This window comes from Trachypithecus francoisi, unplaced genomic scaffold (assembly GCF_009764315.1).
Source record: "Trachypithecus francoisi isolate TF-2019V2 unplaced genomic scaffold, Tfra_2.0 Lachesis_group9, whole genome shotgun sequence".
Classification (NCBI taxonomy): domain Eukaryota; kingdom Metazoa; phylum Chordata; class Mammalia; order Primates; family Cercopithecidae; genus Trachypithecus; species Trachypithecus francoisi.
Window position 1 is genome coordinate 51,878,511 of NW_022681474.1, and position 21,549 is coordinate 51,900,059.

At 51.4% G+C, this 21,549-nt stretch overlaps 1 protein-coding gene across 1 annotated transcript; it reads right to left on the reverse strand.

The window, feature by feature from the left end:
- Positions 1–13,041: 13,041 nt before the first annotated feature.
- LOC117082252 (NUT family member 2D-like) lies at positions 13,042–21,531 on the reverse strand. The gene is given in 8 exon segments (XM_033208881.1): positions 13,042–13,070; positions 13,073–13,814; positions 14,149–14,265; positions 14,752–15,137; positions 15,580–15,719; positions 16,687–16,815; positions 18,774–19,473; positions 21,516–21,531. Coding segments are annotated over 8 exon segments (2,259 nt in total).
- Between the last annotated feature and the right edge of the window lie 18 nt (positions 21,532–21,549).

Sequence of the window (21,549 nt, forward strand, 5' to 3'; positions counted from 1 at the left end):
TCTAGAATGTCTCTTCTACTAGAATTCAGCTTTGATGACCTTAACACCCAGCGATGGAGAGCATTCATGACGCCTTGAAGGAGGCTGGCCTGCAGGGAAGCAGTCTTGGACAAGTTCAACCCGCCCCCATGCCACTTCAACAATCAAAATTTGTATCACTCCTCCTTGCTTCCTTTACTCCTTCGAAAAGCATAGAGTTTTTCCTGGGGTTGCACATCATTCATTTTACAGACACTATTAACATCATTTCATTTAAAAAACGACACCCTAACCCCAATTAACCAAGAAGTACATCATGCAGAATAAGCAGCAGTTTGTCCTAAGACCGTTAGCAACATTCAGGGACATACACATTTTCCTCAGTTTCTTCATTGTGCTAATGGGCAGTGAAGAGTTGGTGTTTGGGAACTCCTGAGATCATTGGTGTGCTATCAGGGGCATTGCTGAAAGCAGGAATCTTAGAGGCTGGGAGTCACTGTGTGGGCAGAGGAAGAGAGGAGACGGGGACTGTGTGGAGGGGTGAGGCTCTGTGCTGTCAGTGAGGGCTGTTCTCTGCCCCCATCTCTTCCAGTCCCTTCTTATCTCTGCCATCCCAGGAATGATGGAAGTGCCTGAGGAAGACTACCTGGGCTTCCTGAGGAGTTACTGGCAGACTGCCTCTGTGGGACAAGAGGGTCACCTGCAAGCCAGACAGTCCAACCCTTCCTGAAACACATCACTCTCCACCCACTGCTTACCAATTCCCTTCAAAGCTGCTCCAGTTGCACATTTTTAAAAGTTCTTCTATTCAATGAGAACGCATAGACACAGGGAGGGGAACATCACACACCGGGCCTGTCAGGGGGTCGGGGGCAAGGGGAGGGAGAGCATTAGGACAAATACCTAATGCATGCAGGGTTTCAAACTTAGATGATGGGTTGATAGGTGCAACAAACCACCATAGTCCATGTATACCTATGTAATGAACCTGCACATTCTGCACATGTATCCTGGAACTTAAAGTAAAAGAAAATAAGAACTTTTAAAAAGTTGTTCTATTAAGATGTGGTCTGTGGTTTGGGAAAATGGTGACTTCTTGTCCTGTTCTTGGAGAGATATGTCATATTATAGGGATGACTGGCCCAGGGGCCCAAAATCTCACTGTCAGTCTGCTCTGGTTCTTCAACAAATGCTTTGAATCAGGGTTGATGGTGGCAGAGATGGGTGGTCAACACCTTCACCATCGTGGCCCTTCCCTGGCATCACTGGCCAAGTTTCACTCCAGTGAATTCCAAATATGAGGCTTGCCCAGCCCTTTCTCATTCTCTTGGATGAGCCACAGCTGTGCTACCGACCAGGACCAGGCCCTTCCTCTGCACACTCTGTGGATAGCAGTCATTGCCCTGAATCCATCAAAGCATCATCTGCTTAAACCACTATTTCTTAGTGCTGCTTTTTGCAAATTTCAATTCCACAATTTCTGTTTCATTCTCTGTATAAATTGGAGAACATTTGTGAAAATTCCTCATCTTATAGCCCATTTTCTGTAACATTAGTCTTAGCCCTTTTAAAATCGTGGGCCTTGTTCTCTTGAAGTTTTTCTGGGATTGAGGCCAGCGGGATGGCAAAGCTGCTGTCAGTGAGGTATGGCCTGGAGAGTCCTTGGGTGTCTGTGAGAGAAGGCAGGGCCACCAGCATGGGAGCCAGGAATAGGGGACAACTCCAGGGGATGAAGCCCAAGGAAGACTCAGCATGTCAGGTGTGGATCAGCTACAGGACCCTGCGCAGGATGAGGCCCTGAAGTGTGGGTGACCAGCCACTCAAACGGGGAATGAGGCTCTTTGGCCCTGTTTCTCATAGGGCTGGTATGTAGGGTCCCAGGTGTCCCTGTGTCAGAGCCTCAACCTGCAGGGACCCCCTGTCAGCCCCTCCATGGGAGTTGGGAGTTAAAGGGGGCCATGAGCAGCTCTCCTGGGGGAAGTTCCTTGTCCTGGGACTGGGGCATCTGTCCCTCAGGGCCCACCTGTCCTTTTGGGGCTCCAAGTGCAGAAAGCCACAATCTCGGTCTTCACATGGAGACCAAATGTGTCCCAAGCCAGGCTGTAGCACACACATGAAGGTATAGGGAAACAGGCCAAAGCCCACCGCTCCCCCTGACAAGGGCAACTGTAACAGAAAAGGAAATGGACAGACTTTGGAGAATGTCGGGGAGCTGCCCCAGAGGTGGAAGCCAGGAACGCAGGACAGCTGGTGCCTGATTGAGCGCGCCCATCACCACAGCCCATGTCCTTGTGCATTTCCATAGGGTCAGTCTGGCTCCAGCATTTGCTCTGGAATAATAGGGCCCCACAGCGCAGACGATCACGACCACCTGTCTGCCAGAGAGATGCGAGAGAGCCTGAGGAGAGGAGTCCCCTGTGTGATGCTCCCTGGGCCAACTGACAGGACAGGGCTTCTCGGGCACACAGGCCCCAGACTCAGCATTTATATCTGACTCATGAGCCCAATGACTCTGGGCAGCACAGTAGCACACGGTGGACACATGCTCTACATTGAGTTAGGCAGGCTAGGAGCTGACCGCTGACAATTGGCCTGGCCACATGCTTGCACTTCACTGTACAAGAGTCTCAGGGTGGAGTGAGGTGAGCTCTGAGATCACACCACAAAAAACTCATTGCTGGGAAGACCAAACATGCCCAGGACAGCTATATAGAATGTGGTTGTCGGGTCCTTCACACCATCTAAAGCAGAGGCTCTTAAATAGCTTGGGTTAGGATGCTCCCAAATCTTCACTGAAATTTCCAAGCCCATCACAGACTCCAAATTTTGTCTAGACTGCCCTGAGCGTCCATGGACTCCTGGACAAGAATACCTTGTACTGGTCAGCAAAGTTGCCATGACAGAGCCTGGAGGGTCTTGCCTTCAGGACCCTGCCTGATACCTCCTCCCAGAGAACCATCTTCCAGCCCCTAACATATTTTCCCATCCCTGTAATCATGCTAAATGGACCTGGAAGACACTGTATTAGGGTTTGCCAGAGGGGCAGAATCAATAGGATATATAAGGGGAATTAGCTCACATGACCCCAAAGGCAAAGTCCCATGAGCTAGAGAATGACAGCGTGGCTCCCAGGGGAGCCAGCATCATGGCTCAATAGTTTGAAAGCCTCAGAACCAGGGAAGCCAACAGTGCAGCCCCCAGTCTGAGGCCAAAGGCCTGAGAGACCCCAGGAGGCTGCTGGTACAAGTCCTAGTGTCCAAAAGTCAAAGAACCTAGAGTCTGATGTCCAAGGGCGGGAGAAAAAGGCATCCTGCTCTGGAATGAGGAGGAGACAGGGCAGGGTGGGGTGGGGTAGGGGGGTAGGGGTTGGGGAGAGAGAGAGGGAGAGAGAGAGAAAGAAAGAGGGAGCACTGAATATCCCCTTTCTTCTACCTGCTTTGTCCTAGCCATGCCCCTAGCTGATTGTATGGTGCCACCCACATTGAGCAGGGATCTTCCTCTCTCCATTCACTGACTCACATGTCAATCTCCTCTGGAAACACCCTCACAGACACAACCAGGAACTGTGCCTCACTAGCCATCTAGGCATCCCTCAGTCCAGTCAAATTGACATCTACTATTAACCATCACAGATATACAGCATCAAAGGAGGCAAATGTGGAAAAATAAAATTCACTCTGTGCTTTCTCCTCCAACGGAGGATACGAGTGCTCAAGACCACCCTCCTGGCACTGCACTCATCCCAAAGCCTCCACCTGTTTCCAGGAGCACAGATAACACACACGTCATTGGATACACCCTAGCAAGGTTCTCCCCTGAGGTGGGACTCAGAAGACCCCTGGGGCTTGATAGGTGTCAGCAGTTGGCCTCATTGTAGATTATGCCACAGAATGATTTTGAGTAGGGATTATAGTGGCAGTTAATTTGCAGCATAACTTTGAGTCCAGTCATTTCTCTTTCTTTCTTTCTTTTTTCTTTCTCTTTCTTTCTTTCTTTCTTCCTTCCTTTCTTTCTTTCTTTCTTTCTTTCCTTCCTTCCTTCCTTCCTTCCTTTCTTTCTTTCTCTCTCTCTCTTTCTTTCCTTCCTTCCTTCCTTCCTTCTTCCTTCCTTCCTTCCTTCTTTCCTTCCTTCCTTCTTTCCTTCCTTCCTTCTTTCTTTCTTTCTTTTTTTTTGGGAGGGGTCTCGCTCGGTCTCCCAGCCTGGAGTGCAGTGGCGTGATCTTGGCTCACTACAACCTCCGCCTCCTGGTTCAAGCAATTGCCCCTGCCTCAGCCTCCCAAGTGGCTGGGATTACAGGTGCATGCCACCATGCCTGGCTAATTTTTGTATTTTTAGTAGAGATGAGGCTTTGCCATGTTGGCCAGGCTGGTCTTGAATGCCTGACCTCAGGTGATCGGCCCGCCTTGGCCTCTGTGGACTCTGTCCTGGTCTCCTTTTCCTGTGTGGTTGCCAAGTGTCCTCTGGCCTAGGGTTAACTGTGCAAGATGCTTGTGAGTATTCAGAGTGTTGTTCCTAATAAATGCATTTCATTTAAAAAAAAAAGAATGTTCTTGATGAAGTAGTAAAAATTATTAGTTATTAAATCTCGATCATTAAGAATGAATATTCTTAATCATGTATAATGAGGCATCACACTTATGTATATCAAAGTGAGTGGGCAAAAGAGTAGATTAGACACAGATAAAGAGGAAATCGATGACATGGATGATTGATAGATGTAAAAAGTCAGAATGTAGCACAGAAAATATGAAAGAGGAGTTCATGAACACAGAATCTACTAGCACCTGAATCTTGGACTTCCTAGCCTCCAGCTCCAGAACTGAAAGAAGTAAATATCTGTTGCTTAAACCACTCAGTCTATAGTATTTTATTATAGCAGCATAAGGTTGAAGAAAGAGCTCAAATCAATAACCTAATACCTCAAGGAACTAGAAAAGGAAGAACACACTAAACAAAAATTAGCAGAAGGAAGGAAATAATGAAGATTAGATAGATAAACAAAATAGAGAATAGAAAAGTAATAGAAAAAATCAACAAAATCAAGATTTAGTTGTTTTAAAAGATCAACAAAATTACAAACCCTTAACTGGACTACCTAAGAAAAAAAGAAAGAAAACTAAGATGACTCAAATTAAAAATGAAAGAAGGGACATTACAACTGATGCCACAGAAACAAAAAGAATTATGAGAGAATACTACTAATATTTAAATACCAACATATTGAATAACCTAGAAGAAACGGATAAATTTGTAGAAACATACAACCTACCAAAACTGAATCACAAATACATTGTATAAATCTGAACAGACCTATAGCTAGTAAGTAGATTGAAGCAGTAATCAAAAACCTCCCAAAAAGAAAAACCTGGTGTGTGATGTTCCCCTTCCTGTGTCCAAGTGATCTCATCATTCAATTCCCACCTATGAGTGCGAACATGCGGTATTTGATTTTCTGTTCTTGCGATAGTTTGCTGAGAATGATGGTTTCCAGCTGCATCCATGTCCCTAAAAAGGACACGAACTCATCCTTTTTTATGGCTGCATAGTATTCCATGAACCACATGTTCTCACTCATATGTGGGAATTGAACAATGAGATCACTTGGACACAGAAAGGGGAACATCACACACCGGGTTGTATTGTGGGGAGGGGGGAGGGGAAGGGATAGCATTAGGAGATATACCTAATGTAAATGATGAATTAATGGGTGCAGCACACCAACATGGCACATGTATACATATGTAACAAACCTGCACGGTGTGCACATGTACCCTAGAACTTAGAACTTAAAGTATAATAAAAAAAAAAAAGAAAAAGAAAAAGAAAAACCCAGCCCTGGGAAATTCTACCAAAGAATCAATACCAATCTTCCTCAATTCTTCCAAAGAATTAAAGAAAGGAAATGCTCTCAAACTCATATGAGGACAAAATTACTTTGATTCCACAACCAAAGTCACAAGAAAAGAAAAGAAAAAACCAATGTATCAGGTGAATATTGATGCAAAAATCCTAAAAAAACTTTAGTGAACAGAATTAAACAGCACATTAAAAGGATTATAGGCCAGGCGCTGTGGCTCACGCCTGTAATCCCAGCACTTTGGGAGGCCGAGGCGGGTGGATCATGAGGTCAGGAACTCAAGACCAGCCTGGCCAAGATGGTGAAACCCCGTCTCTACTAAAAATATAAAAATTAGCAGGACATGGTGGCAGGTGTCTGTAATCCCAGTTACTCAGGAGGCTGAGGCAGGAGAATCGCTTGAATCTGGGAGGCGGATATTGCAGTGAGCCGAGACTGTGCCACTGCACTCCAGCCTGGGTGACAGAGTGAGACTCCATCTCAAAGAAAAAAAAAAGGATTATACATCATGACCAAGTTGGATTTATACTTGGAATGCAAGGATAATTCAAAATACAAAAATCAATCAAGTCGGGGACAGCAGCGGGCTCTGCGGTCGCCCTAGGCGCGGACCCTGGGCCTGGAGCCCGCGGCCGCGGGGGCGCCCCTTCCTTGGTCCCCGTGCGCCCAGCCCCTCGCCACCCACCCGGGCACCCCCGCGGGGTTCTCTTGAGTTCCTGGAGCTCCCAGGGCTGGCGCTCACGCCGTGAGAGGGAAAAGAGAGGTTAAAACCAAGAAATGGACAAAGCCTCCGAATGAAGGCAGCCCTTTAAATGGAGTAAATTTGGTTTCATGGCACATTAATGGGGCATCTTCTCTCCGAAGACAGAGACAACTGCAGATTAGGGGGCCATCAGGGATTGGAGGAAGAAGGTAAAAAGAAGAAGAGGGAACCTGCTGCATTCAAGAGGATAACGTGGGACTTGAGCATTCTGGTGCACTGCTCAGCATTCTCCAAGAGGATCATTAAGGCAGACCCTACATGTTAAATTTCAATCAGTTTCATCGAGCAAATATGCTGTTAAACAGAGAATGCTGTGTGCTGCGTCAGAGTGCCTTATGGGCAAATGTGATGGTAACTATAAATGCAGACCAAGCAGTCCTTCCCACACTGTGTACACAAAGAAATGAGCTCTGGAACTGGGAGCCAGGACATCTGCAGGAGGAGAATTCTGAAGTGAAAGGAGGCCTGGATATTGTTTGCAAGGCCTTGTCCCTAGAGCCTGGATGCTCTCAGACCTTCCACCTCTGGGCCTCAAGGTCCAGGACAGTGCCAGGGAGAGTTCATAGAAACAAATGTGTTCCAGACCTTGGCAGCTGTCTGACTCTGAGACAGTAACCTGGCCACTCTAAGTTTCCTCATTTTTTTTTTTTTTAATTTTACTTTAAGTTCTGGGATACATGTGAAGAACATGCAGGTTTGTTACAGAGGTATGCGTGTGCCATGGTGGTTTGCTGCACCTGCCATCTAGGTTGTAAGCCCCACATGCATTAGGTATTTGTCCTAATGCTCTCCCTCCCCTTGGCCCCTACCCCCGACAGGTCCTGGTGTGTGTGTTGTCCGCCCCCAGCCCCCGCCGTGTCCATGCGTTCCTATTGTTCATCGCCCACTTATGAGTGAGAATATGTAGTATTTGGCTTTCTCTTCCTGTGTCGGTTTGCTGAGGATGATGGTTTCCAGCTTCATCCATGTCCCTGCAGAGGACATGATCTTATCCTTTTCATGGCTGCATAGTATTCTGTGTTGTATATGTGCCACATTTTCTGTATCCAGTCTTCCATTGGTGGACATTTGGGTTGGTTTCATGTCTTTGCTGTTGTAAATAGTGCTGCAATAAACATGTGTGCATGTGTAAAAAAAAAAAAAATCAATCAAGTCACACACCACATTAACATAATGAAAGACAGAAATCACATGATTCAGACAAAACATTCAACAAAATTCAACACCATTTCATGATTTAAAACACTCAGCAAACTAGGAATAAAAGGAAAATACTACCACATAATAAAGGCCTTACATGAAATGCCCATAACTAACATTATGCTTACTAGTGGAAGACAAAGCTATTCCTCAAAGTACAGGAGAAAGTTAAGGATGCCCACTCTTGCCACTTCTATTCAATATAGTACTGGGCCAGAGCAATTAAATAAGGAAAAGATATATAAAAGGCATTCCAACTGGAAAGGAAGAAGTAAAATTATCTCTATTTACAGATTATATGGTTTTATATGTAGAAAACCCTAAAAATTCCACCAAAAAATCTGTAAGAACTAATAAATGATTGCAGCGAAGTTAAAAATGCAACATTATCACACAAAAATCCATTGCAGTTCCATACATTAGCAATGACCAATATGGAAAGGAAATTAAGAAGAAAATTTCAGGCCAGATGTGGCAGCTTATACTTGTAATCCCAACATGTTGGGAGGCTGAAGCAGGCGGATCACTTGAGGCCAGGAGTTTGAGACCAGCCTGGCCAACATAGTGAAATCTTATCTTTACTACAAAAACAAACAAAGATAGAAATGAACACAAACAAAAAACCACAATTTTATTTATAATAGCATGAAAAAGAACAAAATACCTAGAAACAAACTTAACCAAGGAGGCAAACAACTTGGATGCTAAAAGCTACAAAACAACAATGCTACAAGAAAACAAAGAGTATATAAATAAAAGAAAAGACATCTCCATGCATGTGGATATGAAGACTTAATATTGTTAAAATGTCCGTATTACCTAAAACAATTTACAAATTCAATACAATCCCTATTGCAGCATTATTCACAATGGCCAAGAGATCCAATCCAAATGTCCATTGGTGGATGAAAGGATAAAATATGGTATATACATACAATGGAAGACTAAGCAGCCTACAGAAAGAAGGAAATCATGTCACATGTTAGAACATGGATCAATCTCAAGAACATTATGCTAAGTGAAATAAGCTAATCACAAAAGGACAAATACTTTCCTTCATATGAAGTATTTAAGGTAGTCAAAATCACAGAAACATCAAGTAGTGGTTGCCAGGGCTGGGGGTGGGAGTAGGGGGAAAATTAGTATTTAATGTGTACAAAATTTCAGTTGTGAAAGATAAAATATTTCTAAAGATCTCAATTTCACAATGATGTGAATACACATAACATTACTGAATTGTACACTTTAAAATGTTTAAGATGGTTTTTAAAAAAGGAAAAGGCATAGGAATAAATTTCATGACCTAGGACTAGTTAATGGTTTCTTAAATATGACATCAAAACCACAAGTAACAAAAGAAAAAATAGATAAAATGGACTTCATCCAAAGTAAAAACATTTGTGCTTCAAAGAGTACCATCAAGAAAGTAAAGGACAACCCACAGAATGGGAGAATATTTCTGCAAATTATATCTTGTAAAGCATTTTTATCTGGAATATATAAAGAATTCTTATAACTCAATGACAAAACACAAACCAGTTAAAAATTACTAAATGTTGAGTAACATTGCTCCAAAGAAGATATACAAGTGGCGAATAGGTACATAAAAGAGCTTCAACATCACGGAAACACAAATGCAACTATGACGAGATACAACTTCAGAACCACTAGGATGACTTTATCAAAAAGAGAGTTGATAGTAAATGTTGGCTGGAATGTGGAGAGACGCTGGGACCCTCACACAGCTAGTGGATATATAAAATGGTTCATGTACACTGGAAACAGTCTGGCACCTTCTGAAATGGTTAAACATAGAGGTTCCATATGGCCCATCAATTTCACTCTTAGGTATGTAGCCATGAGAAATGGAAACATACATCCCCAGAAAACCTTGTACACAAATGGTCTGAGAAGTATAATTCACAATAGCCAAAAAGTGAAAACAACCCAAATGTTCTTAACTGATAAATGGATAAATTTTAGTATATCCATTAATGGAATATTATTCAGCAACAAAAAGGTTTGATGTAATGATACATACTAAAAATGTGGATGACCTTGGAAATATTATTCTAAGTGAAAGAAGACAGATATGAAAGACACACATTGTATGTTCCATTCATAGGGCATCATGTGACACTGAAGTTAGAATCAAAGTAAGCTAGAAAAGGGCAGCCACCTGGATCAAGTCCATTCTGGCAGCCGTCAGAAAGCACAGCATGCTCACTAACGGGGGCCGGCCTTACTCACGTTGTCAGATGGAGCTTCCCAGGAGGCCATGGCTTCTTCAGGGATCTGTCATCCAGTGGAGAACGGAGGGGTCTCTGGAGACAAACTGGCCTGGGGCAGCTCCAGCCACACTGGTTCCCAGATAGTGACCTGGGTGCGTAAGCAGGGAGGCCAAGTCGACCGAGAGCCTCAGCACACCCCCAGCACCTGCTGTGAGCAAGCTGTATGGCTTCCCCAAGCGTGGATGCGACAACATCATGGGTATTTACAGATTCCCTTTCACTGCGTCCCAGGCTCTCCTGGTTCATGTGTGATACACTGCACTTGGGGTGGAGGTGTACTGACAGTCGCAAAGGGCCAAGCCTTTCTTTCCCGTGGCTCTGATGCACAGTTTCCAGATACCAGTCAGGAAGGAAGTACTTGAGATTATGGACCTTGTCCTAGTCACATAGGGCTGCTAGAACAAAGTACTATAGATTTGGGGGTGGTGGCGCATATTAAAAAAACAAATGTATTTGTCACAGTCTGGAGAATGGAGGTCTGAGGTTAGGGTCCCAGTGTGGTGAGATTCTGGTGAGGACTCTCTTCCTGGCTTGCAGATGGCCGCCTTCTCACTGTGTCCTCGTGTCAGGGAGAGAGAGAGCTCTGGGGTCTCTGCTTCTTACCAGGGCCCTAATCCCATCATTAGGGCCCCACCCTCATGGTCTCTTCTAACGCTGAATAATTCCCAAAGGTCCATCTCCAAATACCATCAAGTTGCGGGTTAGGGCTTCAACACAGGAACTGGGTGGCGGGGGGCGACGTGTGTTCAGTCTGCCGGAGCCCCCCAGTCAGCCCCACTCTGCCTATTTAGGGGCAGACTGTAGGGCTCAGGTGGGACACAGTGGTGGAGGAAGCACAGGTTCTGCCTCCTGGGAATAGCTCAGCCAAAACAAGGACAGGACAGTGGGGTAGACAACAGCCAGTGTGGTAACCAGCAGGAACCCCAAGGTGTCACTTTCACCCTTAGGTGAGGAAGTTGGCTGGGTACCCACACACGCCAGAGTATGGACCATGTTCCCTTCAAACACGGCTCATTTAACATTCCTAACTCCTGCAAAAGGGCAGTGCTACCTTATCTCCTGAGGATGGCCCTGAATGTAGAGGAGTCATGGGAGTTGCCCACATCACCCACCGGTGACTCTTCACTCCCCACATTTTCCCCGAGGGCCTGATGTGCACTGAGCTGGGGAAGCCCTGCCAAGATACACTCTCCTTCCCAAAGGCCACAGAGGACGGCAGGCCTCCAACACTGCCCACGTCGAACAGAGGGGAGGGGGCAGAGGGGCATCTGTCTGGCTGACTGCTGTGTTCTGTGGGTAGAGGGGGCCAGAAAGGACCCAAACATGCCTCCTTTTGTCACTTGGCTGAGGGGCCAGGCCACTGTGTATCAGAGAGTTTTGCCCCACCAGCCTCTGCTGCTGGGCCAGCCACCCCAGTGCTATGACCACAGCTCTGCATGCAGGGAGTGCTGGGACCAGCGCCCTGGTAGTCAAAAAGGGCCCTGGGGGTGGAATCAGAACTCAGACTGTGGAGAGGAAGGTGTTGGCAAGGAGGGAAGCAGGGCGGGTGCTGGGTCCTGTCCATGCTGGGATCTGAGATTCTAAGAGGTGGGTTAGGGGTAAGGGGGGCAGAAGTTGGCCCATGGGGTGAGGAGAGTTCAGCAGAGACTGGGAGGACAGGACAACCTGGGGAAAGAGCAGAGTGTCCTCCCCAGCCTCGGTCCCTCTCCTGATGCAGTCCTCATCTCACTCACAGACTCTGGAAGTCTCCCTTCAGCGAACACCTAGCACCCGACTCCCAGGGCACTTTCCAGACAGCCAATGCCACATCCCAGGCAGCCCCTGCTCTGCCCTTGGGGTCTGTGCCTGGCAGAAGGGTGGCTGACCCTCAACCCCTCTCAGCCTGGGCCCGAGCTCCCTGGGTCCTGGAACTAGCAGACACCCACCCTGTGCCTGGTGGGCTGGTCATGCTTGTTCCCATTGATGATGGTGTATTGGAAGGGAACTGTTTTAGATACCAATGTAAATCTGTGTCTACATCAATTCCACATGAGTTCAGTCATCATACGGGAAGGGAATCATAGCTGTGGGGGGCTCCATGGAGGACCCTGAGGGCCCCTGAGGCCAGTCCCTGTGGCCACAGCAAGGAGCATCTGCTTCAGCTAGTTGGATAAGACTCTCTCCTGCCCAGAAACAGGCAGAGGGACTTCCCCTGCTCCCCATCCATCGTCGTATCCCAAACACACCCATGTGGACGGTCACCTCAACGTCTCCGCTCAGCCCAGTGCCCGTGCTCTTCCTGATGAGGGTTAAGCAGGAGCGGCTGCCTCTCCCCATGTCCATGTTGCAGGCGGCTGCCTTCTCTTCAGATCCCACCGAGCAGAACAAGAGCCAGCCAGCTCTCTCCAATCCCAGGATTTTCCGGGGATACTGATAATGATGGGAGGTCCCAAGAAGCCTCCCTAATGCGAGGGATCAGGGCTTCCTCAGCATCTGTCAGTCCCTGGTGCAACTGAAGGGGCTCCCTACACCAGGGGGAAAAAGTGGGGCCAGCCCCTGTGGGTTCCCAGTGCCTGGCATCTCCCAGTTCCTCTGCCCTCCCTCACAGATACCCTCCATGGAGCAGCACAGCCCCGAGGACAGAGGCAGCAGCCCTGACAGCATTTTCCAACACAACTACATTTATTCACATTTACACACAAGGCCCCCAAGGCACTGCTTCCCACCCCCCAGCCCCTTCCCCCCAAGCCCTCCCTTCCTGCCCTCCCCATTCAGCCACCCTCTCCCTCCCCTCCCCTCCCTCCCTGCCCTCCCCATCCAGCCACCCTCTCCCTCCCCTCCCCTCTCTCCCCTATCCTCCAAAGCTAAGGCCCAGCAAGATCAGCACGGGGGAGGAAGAAGCTTTTGACTGCTTTGGGGCATCGGATGCCAGACCCTTGGGGACTGGCACCAGAGAACCTGCCCGGAAGCCCCTATTGGCTACAATGCTGCTTCTTCTTCTTCTGGAGACCAAGGGGTCACCCTTTCTCTTTTGAGACTGTGAGGGGCCACCCAGCCCCCCAGCCAGGGATTGCTCCCCAGAGACCCTGAGCCCAGGCCCTGGGTGGGGTGTCTTTTTAGCAGGGGATGGGCTTCTGAAGAGAGGTCGCTTCTTGGACTTCGTGGCTAGGCTGAGGCCTCTTCTCTGAGGAGATTGGGACTGAAGAGCTCCCTGGGGTCCCCACTTTTCTGGGCTGAGAAGGCCCGAGGCAGGGACAGGGCTCTGGGGTAGCCACCAGGGCAGCAGCTTGTGCTGGGAACCCATGAGGAAGGCCAGGCTGGGGAGCTCCTCCTCCTCACTTGACCCCTGAGCCAGCCCGTGTGACTCCCTGACAGGAGATCCTCCAGGGAGATCCAAGGTGTCCTTGGTCCCCAGGCCGGGGCACGTGGGTCTGTGGTCCTGGGGAGGAGAGGTTGGCCGGGCAGCTCTCAGCCCAGGGGAATCCTGACATCCTAAAAGCACAGAAGAGTCTTTGGACCTGGCCATGCCAGTGTGGGCTCTGCCTTGTCCCTGAGGGTCCCGGGCAGCCGTCTGGGGTGGGCAGGTTTCCATGCCAATCCCTTGTTGGGGGTCAAGGACGTCTCTCTCTGCTCCTTGGCCAGCTGCAAACTTAGAAGAACTTGAGTCCAACTGGGCCATGCCATGAGTAGGGGCTGCCCTCGCATGCTCTTTCTCCTTCAAGTGTAGAAGGCGCTTCTCCACTAGCTGTGGAAGGAAAGGGGGCACTTACTGGCACTACCCCAGGTGTGAGCAGAGCCCAGGGTGGTGGAGACCAGGACACTTGGGCGGGAGGCAGGGAAGCCTGAGGCAGCTGGGCTTTATGTCAAAGAGAAAGGGTGTGGCTCTGGCGGGCATCCTGTTGGGCCTCACTGCAGCTTGCATACTGACTCCCCTCCTTGGCTCCTCTCCATCCTACTCCCTCTGAACCTGCATCTTCCCACCCCAGAGTGGCTCCCCAAGAAGCCGAGCATCCCCAGCAGGGTGGGGTTAGACAATCAGGTGGGCCTTGTGTGCTGGGTCCCTCCTGCCCCTGGGGTACCTGGGCAAGGGTGAGTCCTTCCTCCTGCTCCAGCTCCTGGCTGAGGGCCAAGAAATCCATCTGTGGATCTGGGGAAAGCAATTCTTCCAGGAATCGGGGGTGAATGACGGCCTCCACCTGGAAACAGAAGGAAGAAGGCGTGAGCTTCCTGGGCAGGGAGGAACCTGGAGCCAAGGACACCCAGAAGAGATGCAGAAAGCTGCAAGCACCTCGTCCCCACCCTCCTGGGGCTGTCTCATATTATGGCGACCACCAGCTACAGACACAGACCGCAGACATGGTAGCATACGCACACACAGACAGAGACACACAAACCACATACAGACACACAAACAGACCCACATACAGCACAGGAAAAGACACAGACACAGTTAGCATACACACTCCACACTCACACCCACACAGACACACAAAGACACACAGTAACAAATCACAGACACAAACACACAGCAACACACAGACACACACAGTCACATACACAGACACTCAAATCCATGGAAATACATGCACTGCTGAGTAACTAAGGAACAGAGCTTCATTCCAAGGACCTGGGAGTGCTACCCCCTGGAATCCTGCAGACCCCAGCACTCCAGGCCAGCCCACCTTGGTGACGAAGTCTTTCTGGGAACACAGCTTGTCAATGTAGCTCAGGAGGCCCGGGTCTGGGGGTGTCCAGTCCTCTTCCTGTGGCTGCTTCACTTCGCCCTCTTCCCGTTGTTTCTCTGCCTCCCCTGTGGCCTCGAGGGGAGGCCCCAGCAGCTCCTCCATGATGTCCACATACTCCTGCACCACTTCTGGGGGAATCTCCTCGGGCACCTTGGTCTCCGCTGGCCTCTGGGGCCTGGGTGGTGGCAGGCGGGCCTTGGTGTCTGCTCGCCGGCGGGGCCTACGTGGTGGCAGGCGGGCCTTGGTCTCCGCTGGCCTCTGGGGCCTGGGTGGTGGCAGGCAGGCAGTCTGGGCCTTGGGGCCGGCCTTGCTGGGAAGGTACACTGAGGCAGAGAGGGAGGAGGATGGGTGTGGTGAGGGCCACTCCTCCTGCCTGCACCACACAGGGGAGGGCAGGGCTTGGGGATGTGAAGTGGGTCCCAGGTGGGTCAGGACCACCTGAACCACGGCACCCCCGGAGGAGGCAGGAGGGGCACATGTGAGACAGCATCGCTTGGGAGGAAGTTCGGAGCCACCAATATGCCGTGTACTCTCCTCGCTCATCCCTGCTTCCTGGGCAGAGCATATGTGGAGTTTTGGATGGGCGAGGGGAGAGAGTAGCTAGGAAACTTGACCAGGTCAATACTCAACATATGCTCCCGGAAGCTGTCCTGTTGGAGGGAGAAGATCTCCCTCTTGAAGGGAAGCATGTGGTGTGGGCACAGTGGCCTCCTTTGGCCCCTTTGGCCTTTGCCATGACTCCTGTGGGAATGTGGGAAGCCATACCTGGCTGCTTGTCCACCTCAGGGGCTGGAAGTCCTCGAGGTTCAAGACTTGGTGGGGCTGGAGGAGGCAGGCACTGGGGCTCCTTCATCAGTTGGGATTTCTGAATCTGCATCTCCTCCTCAGCCTCAAACTCCAGGAACCTGGGGGTGAAGGAGGCCCAGGTCATGCTGAGAGGGTCCAGGCCCCCTTCCCCCAGGACCAGGCAGCGGCCGAGGGCAGGGATGGGAGGAAGTGCCTCCGGTGGACTGTCCAGGCCTTCACTAGGTGCCATCCCCCAGTCCCAGGAGGGAGCTGCTCCCAGAGTTCTGGGCTCACCCTCCCTCACCCGGCCCCTGCAGAGCCCATGGCATCAACGGGGCTTCCTGACTCAAGTCAGGGCCACGATGTCCAGGAGGGTCCCAGGGGATCCCTCCTCCAGGTTTTAGCTGGCCAGGGGTGGGGTTGATGGCAGAAGGCATCAAGGATGATGGCCAGATGCAGGAGTCCTGAGGTTGGGACTGTGGGCCCCTCAAAGATAACCCAGGGGCACAAGGCCTGGGAGACCCATGATCAGGAAGAAGCACAAGCTGAGCCCAGAGGACAGGCCCCCTTTCCCCTGAAGCTGCTGTCTGTCTGTCTTCATGGAGGGCACTGCCCAGGAGCAAAGGCGGTCAGGCCAGAGATGGGTCTCATGGTGTCCCGGGCGCAGGTCTCCCCTGCCCAAACTCCCTGGTCAGGCTGGGATGGCAGAAAACCGACTTCTGGCCACTGCTGTGAGGAGTCTGCACCCCACTCTGTCTACAGTCACTAGCGCCCCTTCTCCCCATCCCCACAGCTGGAGGTGACCCCCTCTGGGCTGCGACGCTGGCTGCTCCCGCCATGACCTCTAGTGTCAAGGCAGGGGTTGGCCCAGGCCAGGCAGGGGGTGCTTCCCAATGGGTCAGGACTGAGAGCCCAGAGCACTCTAGGTGGTAGGAGCAGCTTCCTGAGGGAGCCAGGGGTCCAGAGTGTCCGTGTTTGTCCACATCCTCCTCATGCTCCACGCTGAGAAGCCACCACGGCCACCAGGCCTCTGTCATTCACTCTCACCCTGCTCTGCGGGCCCTGCCCCCAGGACCCTAGACTCACTTTTCCGCCATCTCGTAGAAGATCATCCGGTCAAAGTTGCTTGTGTGCTGCCATTCCTGCACGGCCCGCCACAGTCCCTCCTCCAGGGTCATGGTGGGCTTCCGCCGGGCCAGGGATCGGAGAACTGGGCTGTAAACCAGAGCAGTCAGTCCCAGTCTATGAGCCCACCGTTCATCCCAAGCCCACCTGGTCCCAACACCTGGCCCCCGTGCTCCCCACACCTGTCCTGCCACGTCCCTGTCCTGTTCTCCCCCATGTGGGCTCCTCAGGCCCCAGGACACGACTGCAAGATCAAACATCAACACAAGCTACCAAGTGGCCTCTCCGACTGCCCCTCGGGTCCTCAGTGTTGAGAAGTGAACTCAGTACTACGGGAGGAACATGTGCCCCCAACACTCCTGTGCTGAAGCCCTCAGGGCCAGTGTGTCAGTATTTGGAGGCAGTCAGGGTCAGAGCAGGTCATAAGCGTGGATCCCAGACATGGAATCGGAGCCCTGATAAGGGCAGGAGAAGACGCCAGGGCTCTTCCTCTCAGCCACAAGGGGACACAGCCAGAGGCAGCTCTCTCCAGCCAGGAAGAGGGCCCTGACCAGACACCCAATCTGCTGTCACCTTGATCTGGGACTTCTGGCCTCTGGAACTGGGAGACATGGATGTGTCTTGGCAAAGCACCCAGTCTATGGGATTTGTTACGGCAGAGCCTGAGCTGACTGAGACAGCGTGCACACAGAGTGACCTGGGAGCAAGGGTTAAAGTGCAGGTTCCAGGGTCAGGACTGAGTAACCAGCTTCCTGGGGACTCTGGAGTCAGGCAGCCCCTGGGGACGCAGCCTCAGGGTCCCGGAGCATGAGGAGCAGAAGCACACATCCAGAACCAAAGCAGAGCCATGTCCAAGCCCACTGCAAGCAGCCAGGTACAGCTTCCCACATTCCCACAGGAGACATGGCAAAGGCCCGTGAGACTGGGGCAGCTCCACTCCAAGAATCGGGGTCCCCAGTGCACCGGGACTCCGCTCCAAGGGGGAATGCAACCAGTTCCAGGGTGCGGGGGCAGTGAGATTGTTGGGGATGAAGATGGGGCCGCCTTTCACCTACACCCCAGGCAGGGAACTTTCCTAGGGGAACGGCCAGTGTGTTGCAAGGTGGATGTGCTCAAGCTCCCGTTTGCTCATCAGTGGGAAACACAGGGTCACAGAGGCACCGCAGTGTGGAGAGAGGCAGGGACTGGGAATGAAACCACAAACTCTTCCAGATGCTGACGTTGCTGCCTCACAGTCACCACAGTCCACGGCCCTGGGCTGCTGGGCTCGTGGTGTACTCAGAGCTATCACTGGAGCCTGTGGCTTTGGGGAGTTCTCTCCTAGATGGCCTAGTCCTGATAATGATAGTAATGGGGACAGTAATCATAATTGCTATCACATAATGTGTCGTAGCATGTTCCAGGCACTGTGCTATGCATGTCATATGTGAGCTCAAGTCATCTCTTCACCATTCCCTGAATGACACATCATTGTCCCTTTTTCTAGGAGGGATTGAGGGTGAAGATGCAAATACCTGCCCAGCATCCACCCCAGTGTGGGGCCCAGGACCATCCCTATGTGAAGGCTCCACCAGCGCTGTGCTAACTGGACCTCGGCAGAACTGCGGGCATGTACCAGGTTCTTTCTGGGCCCTGCAGCTCCTCCTCCCAGCCTGATGTGACGTGCTCCTGGCCATCGATACTGGGTTCAAGGGGAGGTGCTGGGGTGTGTACTCAAAGACCTAAACCCAAACCGTAGCTCACGTCACACCAGAAACCCTCTCTGACCTGGGTCTTCTGTAAACATTGTTGTGAAAATGATTGAAAGTAAGGATTGACTGGACTCATGGGACAGTGACGGGCAGTTGAGATGAGGCCCCTGACAGTCTGTCCTGAGCTGCAGCCAGATTAATGTTGTTGAAAATGTACCTTCCCGTAGTGCAACCCATCACCCTCACAACCGCCCTGCAAGCTCCCCTGAACAGCGGATGAACAAGCTCTCCTGTCCATCCAGCAGCCTCTTTACATGTGAACTGCAGGACAAGCTCCGGTGCCCCGAGGGCACTCACATGAGGAAGCAGGAAAGTGCTTCGGTGTCAGGACTCTGGGGAAGGTGCCTCCGGGCCAGGGGCTTGTAGTGCTGCCAGAGTCGGAAGTTCTCATAGACACTCTTGGGGTTGCAGGAGTTGTCTGGTGGGGACTTAGCCTGGGAGGAAGCCAGGCTGCTCTCTCCATGAGCCCCTTGTGGCCATGGCCCAGCATTCCCTGAAGACACGATGGGGGGCATCTGGGCAGCCGGTGGTGGTGGTGGTGGAAGAGGAAGTCCCTGGGACAAGCCTTCCTCACAGGCCTGGGTGCCCCCAATCACCTGGGCAGCCATAACAGGCACCACAGGAGCAGCTGCCAGCAGTAGGGGAGGCGGACACACAACACCTCCGCGGAGGGTGCCTGGAGCCTGCCAGACGAGGGGGGCCTGAGTTAGGACCAAGGTCTGCGCCTGAGGGGCCTTCACAGGCCCCACCTCTGTCCTCATCTGGACAAAGACGTTGGAAGCCGCGGACCCACTTGGGCCGTGGCCATCCTGTCCTGCCACCAGAGATGTGCTGGGCAAGGCAGACAGCACCAGTGGGCCGCCTGTAGGAACCCCTGCAGTCATGAGGGGTGGCCCATGTGCTGGGCCGGGAGCGGGGGTGGCCAAGGGCAGAACCGTGAACACAGACAGAGAGGTGCCAGGGTTCACGGTCACGGCTGTTCCCAGCACTGGGTATGCTGTGGAGACAAAGGAAAGAGATGAATGAGCTGGGGTCTCCAGGTCCTCACTAGTCACTGGGGAATCAGAGGGGAGCCCCAACAGCTGAAGGCGTGTGACAGGGAAACTCTGCCGCTTGCAAGTGTCCCTGAGTGTGCATGGGATGCTCTGTTCCTCCACGGGAGAGTCGCTCCACTAGAGAGCCTGGCCCCGGTCACCAAGACTCCCTGACCCCTGTCTCCCAAGAAGCAACAGCCAAGCCTTCGCTGCCCAAGGGTCTCCCTCAGTGTCCCTGGCAGACCCCGTCAGCCTCACAGGCATCTCCCAAGCCATGGGTCAGGGGTGAGTCTCTCAGTGGCTTGGTGGTCCTTAGCGTGCTCAGCAACAGGAGACGGGCCTACCCCAGGGCAGTGCTGCGCACTCAGAAGGCTGACAGGAAGTCAGGAGCTTCCGAATATTATGGCCCCATCTCCTCTTCAATCTTTCTTTTCCTGAAGCTCTTGTAAACCCCTGTCTTTCGTTGCTCAAACACCACAAAAGAAAACCACTGGATGGAAATCTTTCCCAAGCCAGTGCCCTACGAACCCTGAAGATAATCCATAACTCGTCATGCCCAGCATACAAGTGATTGTCTTGGCACCACCAACAGCAAGTGCTAAATAGGAGTCAGATTCGGGCCACCCTTTCCTCAGTACTCGATGGTCCCAGCTGCCGCTCAGGAAGCTCTGTTCCCAGGGAGAGGTTTGAGAGGCAGTGGTGGAGTCCCCTGAGATAATGTCACTGCACAGCCAGCAACAGCTGCACACGATTAGAACACAGCCAGCAAATGGTGAGCAGCAGGGCTATCAGGGGAGGTGTCTAGGGATTTTCGCAGCTGCTGCTCAGGTTACAATAGGTAGTGGGACAAGGAGCCCATCTCTGGTCCTTCTCCTTTGAGCTCCCAATAACTGAACATAGTGGCCAACCAAGAACAAGCGGTTCTTGGGCCACGGACCAGGTGAGGCAAAGTTGTCTGGAACTCATCCCTATTCACTAGCACCTCATGCAGTCTCTAGTCAAGGGGAATAAGGGATACAGCACATGCACATCCTAACTTGAATAATAATATTAAGAGAACCATCTTCCTATTTGTGCGCTACTCTCCTTCCTCTACTCAAGGAGTAGAGGAAGGAGTAGAAACCAGGCTTTCCAGACCCTTCCACTGAGAACCAGCAAGTATCCACACCTGTCCCCCGTTCATGAAGTTGTATAAATGGAATAGGAGCAAATTCTTCATCTCCACAGTAACACAAAGTGCAGGGGACAGGCCATGAGCTAGCAGACAAGAGGAAGTGGGTCTGAAGACCTGAGCTTCCACAAAAGGGCAAGCAATTCAGAACAACTCAGGAAGCCCAGACCCTGTGTTGCCTGAACTTCCCCATCTGCCCCCACCCCTGTTAAATCAAAGCCAACAGCTACCTGAACTGACAGAGAAGCCAGCTCTGGGAGGAAGCTGAGAAGCTCTGGGCTGTGGCAGTTACAGTAGCCCCCAGCCTCGCCCACCCAGTCACTACAAGGTCTGTCACAGTTAACCCATCCAACAGTTTTCTGGCTGAGACCACTTCTCCCCACTCCTCCCTAAGATCTAGAAAACCCCAGTCTAAATCCCTCTGAACGGTATGGAAGGGCACCTTCCAGGTGCCTGGAGACACGGCACAGGACTCAGGCTTGCCTGTCCTCCTCCCGGGGCCACCATCACAACACGATCCCACCACTCCCTACAAACACACAATGACATGACCTGTCTCCCTCTAGAAAGGATCAATCCATCCACTCCATCCTTTCCCCTACATGGTGTATTCCCCTAAGCATCTTGGTCCACCTCTAAGGATTCGTCCTCCCTAACCACAGACTCAGGGTGCCATGGCCATCCCCAGGTGTGATGTCCTTGGGGACATCCAGTGCTCCCTCCCTCCTCAACATCAGCCCTATCAACTGTCCCCAGGGGGCAGTGTCATATTTGAATTCCCAAGGAGTTGAGGCATGGCAGACTCGGATAATGCCCCCATCCCTACAGGCTCACCTCCATTTGAAGCCATCCCCTCAGGCTGGGCACT